The 21094-nt window shown below is 41.1% G+C and overlaps 1 protein-coding gene across 2 annotated transcripts; it reads right to left on the reverse strand.

The window, feature by feature from the left end:
• Positions 1 to 1795: 1795 nt before the first annotated feature.
• Positions 1796 to 19261, reverse strand: tpp2 (tripeptidyl peptidase 2). 2 transcript variants are annotated; one of them, XM_074614653.1, is made up of 29 exons: positions 19062 to 19261; positions 16948 to 17076; positions 16646 to 16741; positions 15575 to 15679; positions 15332 to 15456; positions 15046 to 15209; positions 14754 to 14908; positions 14587 to 14663; positions 14386 to 14513; positions 13687 to 13935; positions 13474 to 13589; positions 13178 to 13349; positions 12920 to 13077; positions 12759 to 12835; positions 12558 to 12664; positions 11837 to 11991; positions 11523 to 11639; positions 11321 to 11421; positions 11123 to 11219; positions 10899 to 11036; positions 10514 to 10758; positions 9558 to 9636; positions 7577 to 7615; positions 6952 to 7103; positions 6747 to 6843; positions 6507 to 6637; positions 4850 to 5105; positions 3490 to 3609; positions 1796 to 3329 (listed from the first exon to the last, which is right to left on the reverse strand). In XM_074614653.1, exons 1-29 carry the CDS (start codon positions 19224 to 19226, stop codon positions 3240 to 3242), a joined length of 3840 nt encoding a protein of 1279 aa, XP_074470754.1. In that variant the 5' UTR covers positions 19227 to 19261; the 3' UTR covers positions 1796 to 3239. The 2 variants fall into 2 exon arrangements, with proteins under 2 accessions (XP_074470754.1, XP_074470755.1); XM_074614654.1 differs by lacking the exon at positions 7577 to 7615.
• Positions 19262 to 21094: the final 1833 nt, after the last annotated feature.

A 21094-nucleotide genomic window follows, 5' to 3' on the forward strand; every position in this document is an offset into this window, starting at 1 on the left:
CCCATTAATTTCCATATGCATGAAAAACAAATGGTCGATTCTTCAAACTTGCTGCACCAAGTCTGATAAATTGTCTCATTAGTTGGAGCTGAAGACTACAAGTTTAACAATGAAAAACTATATGTATATATATATATATATATATATATATATATATATATATATACAGTATTTATGTATATACTGTATATCACCAGGAATCCTTTTATTTTTTTTAAACTTTGCATCATGAACAATGTTACAGGAGTGAAATGCTAAATCCATGGAGTGCTCTTTCAAGTTTTATAATTCATCAAAGTGAACATCAAGTCTACATTCGATTGAAGCCTTTTAAAATAATAATAATAGTGTTAAACTGCATTGCCAAGCCGCAACGCTACAACTTTGATTAAAGAAACAGGGTTTCGAATGTGAAGTACTTTTCTATAACATTTAATATTCATGACTAAACAAGCACCGATCAAAGTATAAGTTTGGAAAAACACTGTTCGTTATCATTTATTAAGAGTTTAACATTCAAAAAAAATCAGCTACCCTGCTTCATCGGGACTGTTGGGGTGTGGTTTAGTCCGATTTTAATGGACAGAGGCAACATAATAATATATAATCCCAAAACTGCCAACCCAAACTATTGCTAAATCCTGATTGGTGATCAGAAATACACTCGTACCACCTCAACCCAGTGAGACGGCACAAACAGAAATCTCTCCTGAAATAATGAAAACTGTTCTGACTTAGCCAAATTGTGTGTGTTATTGTAAAATCCCATCGCTCATAGTAAAAAGGTGGAGAAATTTGGTTTTAAGGGCCTTTTAATGCAGACTTGGTGTTCACTATGGAGGTTACAAAAGTCACCTATAATTATTATATTGAAAAGAAACAGTTGCCTGGAAAAATCCATTAAAGGGATAGTTCGGGTGTTTTGAAGTGTGGTTGTATGAGGTACTTTAACAGAGTAGGTGTATTACCTACAGTAGATGACTGTCAGACAGCAGACAGGAGCACCGGCACCGGAGCAAAGCAATACAGTGCTGTGGACGGGGACGGCAGAAAAACATATCTTAGCCACCTAGGAGAAAGGCTCACCTAAAGAAAATGCTATATTTAATACATTTTCCAACGGCGAACTGAGCTGAAAGTGAAACGTATCTATACTGTTTGTGTCATCTGAGCCTGCTGGCTTTGGAGAGAGCATAGATAAGTGTCACTTAAACTTCAGTTACCCGTCGGAAAGGGCTGTCTGACGGCAAGGTAAAGCAGTGAAAACATTCTACATATAGAGTACACTTAAATGATATTGATTTTTTTCAGGTGAGCCTTTCTTTTAGGTGGCTAAAATATATTTTTCTGCTGGACCTGTCCACAGCACTATATTGCTTTGCTCCAGTTCTCCGGTCCTTTTCTCCAAACTGGGGGCGTGCCAACCATCAGCTACTGTAGGTTATACACCTACTATGGATAAGTACCTCATACAACCCCACTTCAAAACACCCGAAATATCCCTTTAAAAAGAATCTAAAAAAGCATAATATGCTAAACGGTTAGTTGTGATGTAAAGAATATGTGATTTCTAGTAAATCAGATAAAACATACAAAACCACTGGCATGGTCTTTTGAAGTAAAGAAGGTATCTGAAGAAAACAAACTAAGATACGAATGCATGCTTAACCCCCTCTAGTTGGCTGTCATTTCATTTCTCTAGGGAGAAAATGTTAATGTTCACAAAATATGCTCTCACAAACACGTAAAGTCGTTCACAAACACACACTCATGAAAAAAACAACAGTGGATTATCGTCAGAATCTTGTTTGGGATTAAAAATCTTTCAAATTGAAACAACCTAAAATCTGCTTCCAAATAAAACTATTGTTTTTCCTTACACCCTAGAAGACATGCATATATGCAAAATACATCAATTAGAATAATATTTGTATTATATACCTATTGCATCTTAATATTTTTATGTTATGTGTGTATGTACATTATTTTATGACACTGTGTACAAATGCAACATTCTGAATGCTGCAGAGAAACGTCTAATACTGTGTGAACATTTTACATTGAAACATCCTTCGTCTGCCCACAACTGCATCTGTTATGTTAGCGAGGTCTGTGAAGATGGTCCGCCAGATGTGCTGCTCAGGTCACTGCAGTATGAAGTGGGTGGCCAACACCTCTGGAGGTAAGCAGAAGCCGAGAAAGCGGGTTTGTGGCTTTCCCGTTACCTGACAAGTCACTGACGGCCTGCATACAGTGCACAGACACGTCATACTGCAGGTATGAGCTTTAAAGCCACATCTGACACCAAAGGTGACGGGTCAAAGTGTTGACTGACGCGACCGATTCTGCAGCCTCGCACCGTTTTTCACCCCATCAGAAAAAAGGTAAGGTACATGTAGAAAGGCACCTCAACACTGTTTTGTGTTCTGTGTACACGAGTCAGAGCCTAAAAAGACAGTCGGGACTAAATGTTAACTTTTATCAACCCGGCCTGGCTGGAACATTAAAAAAACAAAGAAAAAAATATCAAGTTGTGTCTCCCTTTTAACTCAGGGATCAGGTAGACTCTGTGTGCCCCCGTACGTCCAAACATCGTGCAGCAGCAACGTCCTCCTGTTGTCTCACTGAAGTGTTATGAGTTTTTCTGCAGTCGATTTTTTTTCAAAAGTAGTATATGGGATCACAGTTGTTTAATTTTTTTTGATTTGGGATGCATCCCTGGAGTCCACACTGGCCATTTTACAGTATTTACACAAGGAAATTAGGTTATTGTGAATTGGAGTCCGGACCGCTGAGGATAAGTGGGGATGTGAAAGCCTCCAAATGTGTAGATGACACCAAAATAAAGGACACCACCCAACTAAGAAAGCACTGCGCTACGGTATCAACAAGCCTTGGGCAAAAGTTTGGCGCATTTTAAAAATGTAAACTGAACTATTTGTTGTTTTTCTGCCGTTGGCATTCACATGAACTGTTGTGCCATATGGTCTGCAGAACTGTGATTTAAATAAGATATTTAAAGACGGGACGAACACGATCCCCTCTCGCCTTGTATGGTGTCCAGTGCCTCAAACCACGTACACTCAGCGGTATCCTTCATTTTGGTGTCCACCTACAGTACATCTAAATTTGAAAACCCAGATGAATAGACCATGTGACCCTGAGGGACATGGTATCGAAGTTACCACGTAACGGACCGCGTATGGCCATGCTGCTCATGCATGCATGTGCGTCTGTGTCTAGAATGGGGTGTATTCTGCGGGGTACATGACAGGGAGCCAGTTCTCACTGAAGTTGGCGCAGTGTGTCCATCGGAGGTGTCGCATCAGCTGGAAAACAAAAACAAAAAAGTGATTCAAAGGGAACAAAGCTGACATTTAGCTAACAGTTGTTCAATCACAAATGTGTTTTTTTTTTTTTTTTATCCTTCTACTGAGCCTTTGGAGAGTATGCTGCCAGAAATATCTAGTATAGTCATCGCTCTCGTACCTGGATGCAGTTCTTCATGTTGTCTTTGCTGGGCTTCTCCTCCACCATCTTTGAGGCGTATTTTAAGGCTCGGCCGTACATCTTGTTCACAAGAGCGTGTTTGTATGAAAACATCAACACCTGAGCAGCGGAAAAAACAGAAGACAAAGAAACATACATTATTGGATTTAGGGCTGCAACGATTCCTCAAGTAACTCGAGTAATGTAATTACTAAAAATCCTGCATGCAAATTCTTTGCATCGAGGCTTACGTTTTTAAAGTAATTTGATTTATTTATTTATTTGTTTGCATTTCGGAAGAGGTTTTATTTAAAAACAGAATGTAATATGGCACTTAAATGCACTATGGGTTTAGTTTTGACAGATATTATTGTATGCAAATTAAGCAATGAAAATGTAGATTTTTCTAAAAAGGAAGCCGATTGGTTGTTCATTTTAAGAGACCCATCTTATTTTCTCTTTTGTATATTTACTATTGCTCCTTAATAAAGCAAAAGTACTTTATATCCGATTAATCAATGGAATAATCGGTAGAATACTCGATTACTAAAATAAATTGAAAGCTGTAGCCCTAATTGAATTTATACAAAGTAGCTAGCTTTATGGCGACATGCAGTACATCCATCAGGAGACAAACCAGAGGAAAGCACATTGTTTTAGGTACAAACTTTAGAAGTGTGGTCCTTATGACTGATTAATACAAAGTTATAAAATGGAGAAAAAGATTACAGGTAAGGGGATGACAACAAATACAAAATTACAAGTTTTGTAATTCAGGAAATCCCACGAAAAGACCAAAACCAACAATGCATTGATCCTACTAACAAGCCACACTGTTGCACTGGGCGACATGTTCCTTCATTCCTATGAACATGGGCACTGTAGTTTATTTTGAGTCAGTCCCACACACACCGTCCGGCTGCTGTAAATACTCACTACTGCAACAAGTAGGAATCAGCCGGTGAAAAGGGTCCCAAACAAATGTATTATTTACTCCTGCTTAAGTAACGTTTCCTTAAAACTACAGTGCCAAGCTGTTTTAACAAATTATTCAGCCGTGAAAATTAAATTATATATTTATACAGATATATAATATATGTTTTATAAAGATTTGTCTCTTCAGAAGATACCAGTGGGCTTGATGCCACAGACAGAGTAGAAAGTCAGAAAGTACTGAGAGACGCCTTGTTGGTTTTGGTCTTTGTGGACAAAAAGAAGATCATAGAATATCGCCAGCCTTATGCTTTAATCTCACATGGCAGATAAAATCACATCAGAATACTTAGTAACTAAATACAATCCTTCATTTCAATGGAACGACTTTGGCCTTTGCTTCATTTTCTAAAAACATTTTGCTCACCTTGGAGTCAGTTAGCTCCGCCCACTTCTGCACATCCCAAAACGTCTCCGTCAGCTCTTTAACCACGCTGTGCACGGTGTCGTCAGAACTGCTGGCCACCTGCTCCACAACCTCCTCTTCTGCTGCAGCTGCTTCTCCAGAGGAGACGGCAGCGGCGCCGTCCTGCGGCGCGGGGGGCAGCAGGAGCTGGTCGGCCAGACCGCAGCCCTTCCTACACAGAGCGTCCAGCAGCGACGACTTCTGCTTCTCCATGTCACTGAAACACACACGTTACACACACGTTACACACACGTTACACACACACAGGTCAGAATTAAGGCCTCGAGGTTCAGTCATTTTTGTTGGGGTGATCTACTCCGGGTTTTCATCAGTGTTTTATTACGGAGGTGGGCCACTTCCACTGACACCTTAAAATGATCAATTCACTTTTATGAAATTAAAAGTGAAGCTTTAGGGGGAAAGGAGCAGAGGCACTATTTCACACAACAAATGCCATATATTTAAAGTGAGACTATGTAACTTCTGCTGAACAGTGGCCACAAGTGACCATTACTGGATGTGGTAAATGCTAAAATGTTGTGTAACAGTAAACTAACTCACTAATGTCAGTTACACAGCAATATCTCTCATACGTTTTGCTAACATTAGCCACCATAAGCTACTGGTTACTCCAGACGACGAAGTGAGGCTGTAACAACAAAATCCCTGAGTGCACTGAACTGAGTAAGGGTGTGTTTAACGCTTATGAGTTCAACTTTTCCTCTGCGAGACAATGAATGTGTTATTTCTTAGAATGAGCCCTTCGTATCTTCAAAGGGAGCGGGTCCTCTTCACGGAGTCCGCCATGCTGCGCCGCCATATTTCTACAGTAGCCGCGAACGAACAAAACCAAACACTGCCTCTAGAGAGAGCCTTTCATGTTTTTACATTATCTAAAGGCCACTGTAGTTCTCTGACACGCTTGTGAAACTGCAGTAACGTGAGCCGCAGAGTGCAAAACCGTGGTACCGCCAGCCGCCGTCTGACTTCCGTTGCTCCTAAAGTAGTGTTATTGGGGTAAGGATGGCATCCGAACGAGGCAAACGTCGTTACCATGGTTTTGCACTCGGCGGCTCACGTTACCGCAGTCTTGGAGAGGTAGGAGTGAGTGGAGGGGTACTCAGTACTCACACTACTAGATGCCACCAAATCCTACACACTGTACCTTTAATGAGTGTAGTTCATTTATAGGCCGTCAAATACCAACTGACTTGATCAAGAGGTGAGATGTGTCAGGATCTGGATGGCTTACCACCTCGGTAAGGGGAAACCCTGCTACAGTATCTAGGAGTTCATGTTTTATGCTTGATAACTTTTAAGAAAAATGCAACCGTATAAATTGTTAAATATCACAAGTCTGTAATGGTCAATGCATTTAAAGACTTTTACTATAATTTACTTTTTGTGTGGTTAACCCAATTTGTCTCCTGCTCTGTTTGCCTCTTTACCATCAATGGAGTGTGACTTGATGAATGATTCTAATATACTATATTCATATTTCTAGTATTAATACTATTGTGTGTGTGTGTGTATGCATGTGTGTGTGTGTGTGTGTGTGTGTGTGTGTGTGTGTGTGTGTGTGTGTGTGTGTGTGTGTGTGTGTGTGTGTGAGACACACGTCTTGATAGAGGCGGCATCAGGCCGAGGGTCTGTCTTCATGGTCAGGTAAACAGCCAGTGCAGTCGGGTCGATGTGGGAGATGACGATGTCGGCTGCTGATACCACCTCACTCAGACGTTTGACACGCTCCTGAACACAAACAGAAGGAGGAGATATAACTGTGAGCAGAGATAGTTGCATAGTTTAGACTCCCAACTTCCTCCATGTCCCCTTTTCTCTTGCTGATGTGCACCGTTACCTTCTCAGAGTCCAGCTGGTGCAGTCTTTGCACATGCAACGGCAGGTAATCTAGGTAGTTCTCCCTCAGTTCATCATAGATGGAGTTGGAGTCCAACCTGAGCAGCGAAGAGAGAACAGGAACAGACGGTTAAGTGAAAATGAAAAGAATAAGGAGAAGCAAGCAATGTGTTGCTGAGCGAAAAAAGAAGAGTCACTGTGCGTACTTTGTCATCCACTGGATCTTCATGTCTCTCATTGCTTCTGCAAACTCCTCCTTCACATCTTTCTCTTTGTCTCCCTCCTTGTCCTTCTCCTTGCCTCCGTTCTTTGCTTTGTTGGGAGCAGGAATTAAGTGGTAGACAACTGGAACGATGTCCTGTATGAACACACAGAAAAATAGTTTAGTCAAAAAGTAATAACCGATACATTCAGTAAAATCCATGACCTGCTTTACTACTCAGCATCCCAAACTCTCACCCTCTTCCTACCAATGTCATGTCTATGACAGGCTATGACTCCAAACTCATTCCGGCTATCCCGCTTTTAAATCAGTTAAGAAAAATGCTTTTAATACCCAGTTATACACGCTAAAAAAAAATAGTGTTCATTATGATGTTGATATTTATAGATATATATAGATATATTGGTAATTTGTACTGACCACCAGAAAACTTAAAAATAAATACCTCTTATGGATAGCCTGTTGCATTGTTCAGAACAGCAATAATGACATGCTTTGACATAATGAAGATATAACAGATCCCATTTTAAGGTAAGGAATAAGCCATTTCCTGATGGTAGGAGAGCAGTGGACGCTCTGTTGTACAGTGTTTCTAGCTCATCCAGTACCTTTTTAAACTTTCCTTGTCGTTTTGCAGAGGCCTGCCCCTGGTGGTCAGAATAACACAGAGTGAGGAAGAGACAACACAAACACACCAAAAAGGATTCTCTCTTTCTTCATGTTTTTATCTGTCATCCTCACTCAGAGTCTAATCCACCTACCTTGTCACACTTTAATAAATGCTACAGTGGTAAACAGTGGTGTAAACCCTTGTTGCTGACAAGCTCAGATTTTCTATCTTGTGCTCACATTTAACAAATCTATCTGATCGACTTGTTTTTCCTACGTCTGCTCTGCCACAAGGGTTAAACTCTGCATCTTCATGCAGAACTGAAAACTACAGTAAAATACGATGTGGGTTCACAGTGAATCTTTGACTTGAAGATAGTAAAATTCTTCTCGTGCGAGATTCAAACAATAAAACAGATCTTCAGCAATGCGATGTGAAGCAATATGAAAAACATTTAAAAAATATGAAATGGGTGCTGAAGTTTGACAGGAAGACCTTTACATTTGAGCTACTGAGTCAGGCAAATTCAGCCGAAGACACACGAAAGCTGTTAAAACAAAAGTATTGATGATGAAAACACCCTTTAGCGATGTAAAGAGGAGCACCCGCAGCCCATAGAGATAGAGCAAATGAGCTCCAGAAATAAAACATTTGCCATTGTATTGCACAAATCACAGTGAATGTTACACTTTTGTTATTCCCTTAAAATAAATATTTCACTCAAATCAATTTCTGTATTTTTTTTGCACACACACCTCTGAGTCAGCTCAATAGAAAGTAGTATTTAGCACATATTAGCTGTGCTACTTACAGGACGATGTTCATTTTTGTGTGCTATTTACTTCCCTCTGAAGTCAACATGTGATCATTCGGTCTGGGTTTCAAACTTAAATACTTTTTTGGTACCGACCAAAATGTGTCTGTAGCACAAAGTAGAGCTGGGTGATATGGTCAAAATCGTCTATCCCGATATAGGTCATTACATATCTTGATAATGATATATATATATATATATATATATATATATATATACACAGCAATACAGCCTGTTTTCTGTTAATTCAATAAATAAATAAATAGTCTACAATAGCTCATCTTTGTATACTCCTGTGTGAATTAAATACTTGACAAATGAAAAGTACTGAGTATTTTCTCATTTTAAGAACTCAAATTTCTCATAATAAAGCTTAAAAGAAGTATCATATTTGTATTGTTGCCGAAACTAAGGCATTATATTTGTACTTCTATTCTGTATGCCAGTTAATACCCAGCCCTAGTGAAACTGAAGCAAAGTCATTTAAGACAGATTTTTTGTTTTCTTTATCATTCCCAACTAATATTTTTCCCATTTTCAAATTGTAAAAATAATGTCCAGAAGTCGCTGACTGGCTGACAGATTTAAGAGTTATATTGTTTTGATGATGTTGGCAACTAAAACTATTCTTACTAATCTGCAGTCTAATTAAATGAGCCAATAAACAGACACATCCAGTGTGTCGAGATCTGACAGAGGTGATAGCATCAGCAACATCAGATTGTGTTCTTGGACTGACAGCAGAAGCATGGACAAAGGCAAACAAGACAAAGGCAAACAAGACAAAGGCAAACAAGAAAAAGTGAAAAAAAAAAAAAAGGCATGCATTAACTAAAAGGAAAGAAACCAATTTAAGAAGCAACACACCAGACTCAGATCAGGTCTGGAGGTAATGACAGACAGAAACTATAAAACCTTTATAAAGGAGAAGCAACAAGCATTGGAGCACTGGTCTTCACCCATGATCCTCAGGATAACAAGTGCATCACATATTTAATGAGTAAATAACCAGATATATTCTGCCGTGTAGTTTATTATGTGTTCACACAGCGATGTGTAACAGTCCCGAATTAGAGACTGAAAATTACCATGACTTTAGATCCCGAGGAGCAGGATTGACTATTGCTCTGGAGGATAGATGGTAACAACAAATAAGGCCACTCACTGCTTTCTTGCCATACTCGCTCTTCGGGACGACCAGAGAGCCTGAAAGGTAGCAACCCGGACTCGTCCCCTTTGGGATCCTGAAAAAAGGTAGAAACACAGCGATAAAGGGAATGAAGACGGGAACAAAACTAAATTTGACCACAATAACTGTGTGACTTTGGTTAGTTCGGATTCACCAAAGTCATACAATAGCACAAACTAACTAACCGATCGAGGCAGCGGTAGGCAAGCAACCCCTGTATTCTGCGAGGTGAATGTCTGATGGTTTTGGCAAAGAGCATAGATAACAGCTTCCATTCTCCATCAGAAAGAGACTGCATAGCTGTCTCACGGCAAGGTAAAGCAGTGAAAATATTCTAAATATAGCGTACACTCAAACTGATATCGATTTTTTTAGGTGGGTTTTTTTAGGTGGCTAAAATGTGTTTTGCTGCCAGCCCTGTCCACAGCACTGTATTGCTTTGCTCCCATGCGGACTCCCGTCTGTTTCTCCAAACTGGGGATATGCCTACCGTCATCTACTTAAGGCAATACACTGACTATAGATAAGTACATCATACAATCACACTTCAAAACACCCGAACTAGCCCTTTAAACAGAGGCTATTGAAACTGGATTCAACTTTGCCTTTTCAAGTTGAACGTCCAGCGATAAACTTGATTCTACAACATTAAAGATACGATAGCATCGCCACATATTTGATCAATGATACAATTATATTCTGTTAACACAGGACACACTCTTCATCTCAAAGCAGATGTAATGTGTCTTCTTCAGATTGTGAGAGTCTGAAAGGATCAACAGTTGTCACAACTGCTTCTTCCTCAGTGCCATTGTGGCATGGAGGACTGTAAATATGTACTGGGAAATTAAAAGGGATCATTTTATTTTTGGAAGGTCTCTGCTGTTCTGTGATCAGGCGCCTATCGTACCAATCAAGTTCAGTTGACTCACTTGTCGTCTGGCAGGGCTGTGATGTAGAAGGGCTGTGTGGCACCCGGGCACAAGGTGAGAGAGTTTGCCTTCTTCTTGGCCATGAGGGCAGCCCGGTGGGACTCGTAGATGTCTAGACTGAGCGTGGTGGACAGACGGTGAGAAACCACAAACGGCAGGTCCTTAAGGCGCTCCAGCTCGCTGGACAGCTCGTGGCGGACCTGCAGACGCACAGTGTAGTCCCCCTTTTCCAGCTTCAGAGAATACTGGAGAAGTAAAACACACAGAGGGGAGATGTGTTAGCTCATGATCCTACAATCCTACCTTCTAAGAAATCTACCAACTACAGATACGAAGGAACATCTGGCAAAGAAAAAGCATGTAATGTTAATGTGGCTAAGCGTACCTGGTGTGGATAGGCGTCCCCTGATCCCAGTAGTCTCTTGTTCTGATCAAACAGCATCCAGAGCTGACTGTCAAACTCAGACTCATACAGCAGCTCACACAGCATGGGACAGCTGGGGGTGACCTCTCCACTCTTAGGCTGAGGACAGAGCAAAAGAAGATTATACACACAGAGAAAAATCAGCATTTTCCTCTCATAGAAAGTGGTGATGGTGTTGGCAGTACCTGGTGAAAGCTGTAAGTGAGGGCAATCTCGTAGAGTTGTCTGTTGTTAGGAAGAACGTCCCTCAATCCCAGGGCTTTTATCTTTGAATTTAAGGGCCTAGAACAACAACAAGGATGAATCAATGAACTATACTAATGTGGAACAACAAAATCTACATGTGTGTGTGTGTGTGTGTGTGTGTGTGTGTGCGCAGTTACCTAAGAGGCTGAACCCAAGACTTGAGGGTGATAGTGGGGGACACCTCCTCGTACCTCAGAGGCGACGACACATCAAAACTCGTCACTCCCTCTGAGGCATGCTGAGCACAGACAAATGAGAGTTACAAACAGAGGATTAATACCGACTGGTTTGAAGTTTACTTGTCAGTGTTGCTCATCTGTAAGTCGATTCTCTTCTTACTATGTGCATGGGTGAGGGGGAAGTGTTGAGTCCGTGGAAGGAGATGCTGTAGTCCACTGTGACGTCACCCAGGCTCGCCCACCAGCGTGCAATGCACAACTCTACTATCCTTCCTGACTGGAGAGGAGAGAAAAAAACATGCAGAAATTAGTCCACTGTTATGTCATTTTCATATGTATGCATCTATGAAATGAAGTGACTTCCACTCCAGGCACTTGTGCAGCTTTTATTAGCCGACTCTGGTATGTGAACAGAATTACTTATGTGCAAGATCCCAGTCAAATAAACGTATACTATAAATTAAATATACATACCAGCACAGGGAAAGCCTCCGTTAGTGAGCCTCTTTCCAACAGTGAGGAGAACTTGTAGAATTCATTAGCTCTGTACGCTCTCTGTTTAACCAGGTGAACCGCATGGAGGACAAACTTTGACGACACGTCTCCTGAATGAGAGGTCAGTGTGATTTCTGCAGGAGCAAGACGGGGACAGAGAGGTGAGAAACAGCAGAACAAGGAGAAGAGAGAATGTAGATGAAGACAAGAAGAGGAAAAGGGTCAAAGATTAAAAAGCCACATTTTGATTATGCACATATATCTATACTTAGAAAACACATTTAAGCAATTTCAAGTCACATCTCTCTTACTACTGACTTGTGGGTTATTCGATAATTCTGATGGATTTAAATGTTTTTCCTCATGCTATATTGCATTTGTTATCAACAATAAATCAATTTGACAGCGGCACTCTCAGTCACCAAGGCAAGAGGAGCGTAGGAGGAACAGCCTACACTGACACCGAGGGACACAGCATATACATTTTTTAAAAATGCAGGAAATAAGCTTTCCAACAAGGGAAACCAAAATGCAAAAATGGTTCTGAACAACTGGTAAGAATTAGCGTTGAGACCTGCTGAAAATCCATTTAATAAGGCCAAACTTGAAATCTAAAAACAATATACTTCACTAAAGCGGAATGTTTGAGCAAATATAAATAGGAATGTAAGGTACTTCCTCAAGCAAACACTGTACTGACCTGCCCAGGAGGCTCCCTGAGGAACAGTGATGAAGTGGCGTCTGATCTGGCCTGGTCTGAAGTGCACGTCTGTGAAACACAACTCCTGATTACGACTATCTGTCACTCTGTAAGATGAAAGAGAGAGCGATGTCAAAATCACAAACCTCTTGCTGGAAGAGCGACGAAAAAAAAAAAATCCGATATGATGTAAGAACTTACTTGGCGGGGATAACGACTGTGATTGGGACTCTGAATAGGGGGCCACAGCTAGGTGCTGCTGTATCATACCCACACACCTAAAAACAAACATACAAAGTGATCAGATTAACATGAATAGACTCAGAAACATCTTTTCGTCCTACTCTCGTTCTTGTCCCTACCTCTGTGTAGTGCACTCCCTCTCTCAGTCCCACAGGATCGATGCGGACGTTCACGTGACGACACTGGTTCATCAGCTCTAGATGGGAGGGGCACTGGACCCATGGGGAGGCACATGTGAGCGCCAAGTGTAGCTGCAAGGAGATTCGCTCAGAGTTTCCTGTGGTGGACGATAGAAGAAGGCAGATGGTGTAAAAGATGAAAACACTAAATTAAAATGCTGTAAATGTGATGAGTGTGCTACCAAGTATGAAGAGTACCTGTGTTCTCCGGGAAGATGGGTTCAATTCCTACTCCGTGATCGGAGGGTGTAAGAATATGGGCTGGGTCCCTGAGGTAGATGCCTCTCTGTGATCCCACAGTTACTGAGAAGCCTAGCTGGCTTGTGGGTAAAGAGGCGTGTTGAGTGAGGTAGTCTAATGCCTTATCCACCTGAGAGGAAGAAAGGGAACCGATTACTGGATGGCACACAGAGACATGGACAGAAATAAAGCAAAACACTTACGGCACAAAGGAAAAGAGACAAACTAAGACTGTTACGAGACAGAAGAGGTACCTGGATTATTCCATGGCCCTGTGCAAACACCTCGATGTCATCAACCTTCAGAGCCGTGTGCTCCAGCGCTCTCCTCACCGCAGGAACAGAGGGACAGATCCCGCTCTGCTTCAGTCCTTTAATCACACATTAGCATCAGATTTGCATTCAGGCACACTTCCATACCTGCAATATATCCCCACATCTAGTATTGTATGGTGAACCTGGACGCACCTGAGAGGATTAGTGCGATGCCGCCACAGGCATTAGGGGATGACATGGATGTGCCGTTCATCAGCTGGGTACCACGAAGAGTCCAATTGGGTACAGATGCAATGGCCCCGCCAGGCGCACTGATGCTGACGCCCAGAGCCCCGTCTGTACTGGGGCCCCTGGACGACCAGGTGTACTGGTTGGCAGGCAGCTTCTCCCGCAGGGAATACTCGGCCACCATCATGTCTGGAGTCACATATGCTCCAACTCCTACGAAGAGAAGGGAGCAGTAATTAAGGAGACATGTAAAGAAAATTTATATTAACAGCCAACCGAGTACATTTGGCGACCCATTAATTAGCAATTTCTTTTTGTTCCAATTACTTCATAACAATGACTTCCAAAGATTCCTAAAGATAATGTGTTTCTATCTTTCCTGCAGTGAATAATAAAAACTATACAGAAATGTTTTGACTTACACAAGTAGTTATTCATTATTAACCGATAGGCTACGGTATGTATTAACTGAAGCCAGTGTGATCATGGCTACATATATCGGTTTTCCAGAAAATAGCAGTCTTAGAACATTGTATATACGGAATTTTTTGGTTGTTTTGCTTTTTTCACTCTTCAGGTTACATTTTGTCGGAAGGTGTAGACTTGAATAATAAACACTTGATTAGAGGTTTAATAAAACCCTCATGTCATCAGCGTATGTACCTATGACACTGCTGGTGGTTCCCCCCGGGCAGCCGACCGTTGAGAGGCACGGGCCGTTGTTTCCTGCACTTGAAACAAATATAACATTGTGCTTCTGCACAGCCTCTGTGATCACCTCACAAATCCTCCTGAAAAACAAATTGACATAAATTAGCGACAGAAAACAAACCCATACAATCACACCCCCGCTGCAATACTTACCCCGTATTGGGCCAGTGGGTGGCTTCCCCATAGCTATAGTTAACCAGGTCACACTTGTAGTTGATGACTTCAATCATCTTTGAGTGACAAGAGAGAGAAAAAATTAAAAGGGAGAAAAAAAAAAAAGGTAGGCAAACTGCTAATCTATATTTGTCTGAGCAATATACCGCGCGGATGAGTCCTGTGCCTGTTTCCATGGTGCTGAGGCGGGTGTCTCCGATCTTCAGAGCCAGGATTTGGGCACCGGGGGCCACACCATTGCGCTCAGGTTCCTCTGGGAAGTAACCTGCTGCAATGCTTGCCACGTGTGTCCCATGAGCCCCTTTGAAAAGCACACAAACAAGTTAGACTGGAGAATACGCCGTGGACTTCTACACATTATGCAGCCATAACTGACGAACCCTGCCATAACCTATGGATAACCTATGGAGATGGATTATGTGCTTTGGGATACCTCACCTCCACTGGTGACGATGCAGAGGGTGTTTCCCTCATCATAAATATTAACAGAGTAGTTCAGCATCTCAGCGATTCCTAACGTGGCATACTCTTGCGTCTCTTTGTAGGAGCTCAGCACAGTGCACTGGGACAGCTCTCCACTCTCTAAAGTGTCGATAACAGCCCTAAAGAGAACAGCAACAGACAACGTGAAGGATAAATATAGTATCCGTAAACAATAGTAGATAGAGAAGAAGAAAGGTAATTAAAAGCGTATATGAAGAGGAAAACCGTTGGTATGACTTGCCTCCATGTGACGCCGTCATGCCAAAGCACACAGTCATATACAGGACCAGGATCACTGTACTTCTTTTCTAGTGATGCCAGCAGCTCTGACTGACTCTGAAGCTCTTCCTTCTGCAACTTCTCCATCTGGAGAGAGGAAGCAGGGAATGAGTGAGAAATCACATTAGGAAACACCACATTACTGTGACTAGCAACAGCACGCAAACACTGACGAGTTCACAGAACTCAAGTTTGTAGGTCTGACCTGTGAGGGTGTTGGGTGAGCGAGGTCAAACTCTTCTGTCTTGCGAGAGACCTCAGCTAGTGCTGCTCGGTGTGGTGGGTCCCACATCTTCTCCTTTCGCTCTTTCTAGTAGATGAAAGAACAACAAAAGTACCATAAAACATCCACAGTGGATGGCAAGCCAATAGATGTTCCGACAATATACATTCTTGTTTTACCACTCTGGAAGAAATCTATACTAGGTAGTTACTAGGGATGTCACGAGAACCGATACTTCGGTACCAACTCGGTACCAAAATTCTGAAAATGTGACGGTACTCATTTTCTTCGGTACCAAAGGTACAGAACGATGCCTGTAATGGTTATTTGGTACGAGAGCGGAGGTACTGGAGATGCAATTCTTCCAGATCGAATGGGGGCAGCATACGCTTACAAGTGTTCTCATCGGCCGTGAAATGAAGGAAGAAGAAGAACTCCGTAACAGCATGGAAGAAAACAACAACACGAGACGTGAAAGATGGCAGCTGCTGCAGCGCTACCTCCGCCTCAACTCGTTGAGAAAACAAATAGCAAGAGTCGGGTATGGAAGTACTCTGCGTTCGAGGCGGATTTACAAGGAGTAATAATAGATTCGCAAAAACCAGTATGTGGTGCAGTAACGGTGCCGTCGTACTTTTCTTTCCAAAAGGAGGAAATACTTCCAATTTAGCAAAGCACCTCAAAGACAGACATCCAGACACTATTGTTTGTTTGAAATACTTGAAGGCTTACATGCCACTGTTCTGTTTTGCAATGTTAATAGACGTTTCTTTTTATTTGTTACTTAAAGGCTACATGCCTCTGTTTTTTTAAATGTTCAAATGTTTTAATAAAAGGAGTGCGTGTTGAATTACATGGGATTTATTGTTTTTTTCGGGGGGTTTTACCGTGGTATCGAATTGATATTGAGAATCATGTAAATTCACTGGTATTGGTATCGACTACTAGATTTCTGGTACCGTGACATCCCTAGTAGTTACACTGCAATCAAGAGACGCCATCTGTGCAAAACCATGACAGACCTAGTACAGTAACAATGTCATGTCTTCCTACCTGTATTCTTTCTTTGAGAGCCTTAGGGAAGAACTCATAGCCATTTTTAACTCCAATGCGATACTTCCCTGATGGATTGACCCAGGCAGGAGGGATCTGGAGGACATAAAAAGACAGAGACAAAATGAAGAAAAATATACAGTATAAAGTGCAAGTGTCATGACGTAGTCAAGTATAATTAGATTCTAATATGGGCCATACAGAATCGATGTAAAATTATTTCAGATGTAGGGCAATACCTGTGATGGATTGTTTCCTATTTGACAGCTGTTATTAATAATTTTTTGTATTAGTATACTGACCTTAAGTGTTCTACCAGAGAGGCCAGCGATTGTCCCATCGTTAGGTTCTGCCACCATGGTCATGTTCACGTCACCGCTGCCTGTTGTGTCGATGATGTCGACGATCTTTGGCTTCCCCTCAGGTGTGACCTACAGAAGCAGTGATGAAGGAAGAAATCAGTAATCAATTAGGAAATTCAGGCTGAACAGGGATGCATAGTACATAGTCAGGACCTTTTCACCGGGGGGGGGATACATGGGGATCAGTGGATCTACCCATCTTTGGAAAGGCCTTTATACGACCATTTAGAGTGCACCACATCAACCCCACAGCCATTACCCGTCACAACTTCATTGAGACCAATGGTGACAACTGCATGCTGACCCTAATCCCTCTAGCCAACATGGCCTTCAGCTTCCTCACCCTCTCCCCCACGGAGATTTACCATATCAATGTGCAATATGTTAAATTGGGACAGTGCAATATGTTGCATCTGCGTAATACTGGGCTATTGTCTGTGCAATACGGGCAAGACGGTAGATGGTGCAGTGTGTCTGTGCAATATATCCTTGATGCAATATACACATCAAGTGCAACTACCTTTGTTTACATTACATCTATTTTTATATTTTATACCTATAGTGTAACACTTCTGTTTATATTTATTTATTGCATCTACTTTACCTGTTTTATTTGCTTTATAACTGTGTTTTACCTGTTTTATCGGCCTCGTTTAGTCTTGTCAAGTATTTGTTTTAAAGCACTGACCAGAAGTGGCAACTGTGAATCTCGTTGTATTTAATACGATGACAATAAAGCTTTCTATTCTATTCTATTCTGTGATGGTATGTGCCATTATGTACGCGGACTGTGTTTGTGTTGAAACATCTGTTTCTGTGAAACTGTTTCCCTGTCTTGTGTGGAATCGTTTATTATTCTTGTTGATGCTGTTTTAATTTAGTGTTTGTAACTGCAGTTGGACGGAGTCCAGAATAAAAGTATATCTTATCTTATCTTATCTTATCTTATCTTATCTTAGTCAGGGACTTATCCTGATCAGGGAGGACTGGAGATTTATAACTTGACAGTAAGTAATGTACAAACCATCCTGGACATTGAATAAACCTGCAGTGCATTGCAGCAGCATTGCCCCCCTCATATACATACTGTGTGTGTTTACAGGCTCTGAAGAGTCAGATTTAGATCCTGCCCTTTAAGGAACCATTGAAGAAAGGTGGTTAAAGAAAGAGATGGTTGACCTTAAGTTAGTGTAATGATGTGCACACATAACCTAGCAACACATACACAACTGTATGGACATTAACAGGTTCTGATCTATTTAGCTTAACTCAAGTTAATATTGTTTAGTTAGCTAGTTAAGATAGATTTATAGTGTGACTTGGCAGTAACGTAAATATGAAACGTTAACTAGCTAGTTACCACGGCAACTAACCGGCAACTAAGCATAGGTTACTGTTACTAACGTTACCGTTACTACTAATCTGGCAACAGCCAAACTGTATTTAACCAACTGACAAGGACAACATGTAACTACTGAGGAGGAGAAATGAAGAGGACACGTTCAGCTGTTAGCTGTCAGGCTAGCATGTATGCTAACATGCTAGTTAGTTAGCCTAAATGCTAACTAACTAGCAGGTATGCTAACATGCTAACGTTATTTACATGTAAGTGAATCTAGCACCGAAACACAATTTTGTCAGCAGGATAAAATACTTGCCATCACTTATGTTGTGTTTCATTGGTTGTCATAGCAGCTAAGAAGCTAATTGTCACAGTTGTTGTTGTGTGTGTATCAATGCTAGCAGGTTAGCTTGCTGTGCTAATGAATGTGAATGAGTCGGGCCTTCAGCTTAGCTAGCTTTGCACCAAGGCCTATAGAAGAAGGTGAGGACAGGGGTCTTTGGGAATGGGGTACAACGCATGCGCAGTGTAACTCAAGCTGTGTTACGATTGGCTCGATTTCGACGAGTGCAGACCAGATTCTACTGCGCATGTGCAATACCCAAAGGGATATGACGCGTGACGCAGCCTCCTTTCCATAGGCCTTGTCTTTGCAGCAGCTAGCTCCGTAGCTAACTAACGTGAGTGAGAGGCAGCCCGGTCATTTATTTACCTGCATGCCGGGGGCCCCGGGGTCCACGCCGGTGTCCAGGATAGCGATGAGCACTCCTCGGCCATCGTACTCCGGGAACCGGGTGAGGTAGGACGCGGCTCCGGTCTCTTTCTTGGGCAGCAGCCCGTGGAAGGGGAACGGTTCCTCGGTAGAGTGAGTAGCCATGATTACAGAGAGAGACTATGACAACAAAGCGGCGAGAGGAGGAGGAGAGAGAGAGAGAGAGCGAGAGAGATGAGGGGAGGAGAGCTGGGTTAAAGGGGCAGTGACAACCACATCTCTCTCTCTGTGTGACTTTTAACTCATGGGACAGCAACCTGCACTATCTAAAGAGACATTTTAGACAAAATAAATCTGTCTGGAGATGAAGATAACACAGTTTATAGTCTAAGTATATAGTATATAAGTCTAATGCAGTGAGGGCAGAAGAGACAATGTACTACAGAGTATTAGGTTCCTCGGTCATTGAGGGAAAAAAATCAGAGATTTCCAGAATAAAGTCATAACTTTACGACAAAAAAGTCGTAATATTGCGAGAATAGAGTCATAACTTTATGAGAAAAAAAGGTTGTAATATTACGAGAATAAAGTCATAACTGTACGAGAAAAAAGTCGTAATATTACGAGAAAAATTTGTAATGTTACAAGAATAAAGTCATAACTTTACAAGAAAAAAGTCGTAATATTACGAGAATAAAATCATAACTTTACGAGAAAAAAAGGTTGTAATATTACGAGGATAAAGTCAGAACTTCACGAGAATAAAGTCGTAATATTACAAGAATAAAATCATAACTTTACGAGAAAAAAAGGTTGTAATATTACGAGGATAAAGTCAGAACTTCACGAGAAAAAAAGTTGTAATATTACAAGAATATATAGATATAATGCACATGAAAAGCCATGCATGTAGCAGCACACCCATGGTATGCACACCTGACTGATTAGATGTCCTCTCAGCAGTGTGTCAGCCTGGACAAATCAGTGGGGCAAGAAGAATTCAGATCAGAAGTAGAAATACTAGAGTATAGAAATACTCTGATACAAGTAACAGTCCTGCATTCAAAATGTTACTTAAGTAAACGTACAAAAGTACTTAAAGTTCCAAAGGTAAAAGTACTCATAATGCAAAAATAAAGTCTCTGAATATATCATATTACTGGAAGACAATGGAGTAGAAGCGCTGCTGGGTCTCTGTGATAATCACATACACACTGTAAACAATTGCTGTTAATTTACAGCAGGATTTCAACAGTAATAACCTGTTATTGCTAAAAACAGTGCTTTACTGTTAATACAAAAGAAAACCTGTTAAATTACGCTCATAGGCCGTTTTTTAACTGAACTATAATGCATTCTTAAAAAACAGCACTTTACTGCTGATCAACTGTCTAAAGTATCATCAGTAACAGTTTCATGCAGTATTTTTTTAATTCTGGGACCTGATCTGCACATGTGAGGCTTGTACATTGTACATGAAAAAAAAAAAAAAGTTTATTAAAATGTATGTAAAAAATACAACCTAAATAGTGCATTAAAACAAATCAGTAAGATAATGTAAAAGAAAGGTGAAAAACAGCTATATAATGTATCTTTAAACAGTAAATTAACTGTAAAATACTGTGAAATTAATAAAAAAAAAAAACAGTTCAAACTGTATTTTTCATTAATAGTACAAAGCTGTAAATTTCAGCTACAGTTTAATAATGTTAATTTTACAGTAACATAAAGGCAACCCTGCGGTCAGTTCTTTACTGTTCTTTTATGGGGAAATTCTTAACAATGTACGTTATCCATACTCCTGATAGGAAAAGAAAAACTTGAGTATGTCACATTAACTCAGTCACTCATTCACTCACTCACGTCGGCCGACCAGTACTGTGTCTAACCAGGCTCTCTCTCCATAGGAGATCTGAAGCTGGTATATATATATATGTGTGTGTGTGTGTGTGTGTGTGTGTGTGCGTGTGTGTGTGTGTGACGTCACCGGCCTCAGAAATAAATAATGTTTATGCTGACGTTGAATAAACTAT

This window comes from Sebastes fasciatus, chromosome 2 (genome assembly GCF_043250625.1).
Source record: "Sebastes fasciatus isolate fSebFas1 chromosome 2, fSebFas1.pri, whole genome shotgun sequence".
Classification (NCBI taxonomy): domain Eukaryota; kingdom Metazoa; phylum Chordata; class Actinopteri; order Perciformes; family Sebastidae; genus Sebastes; species Sebastes fasciatus.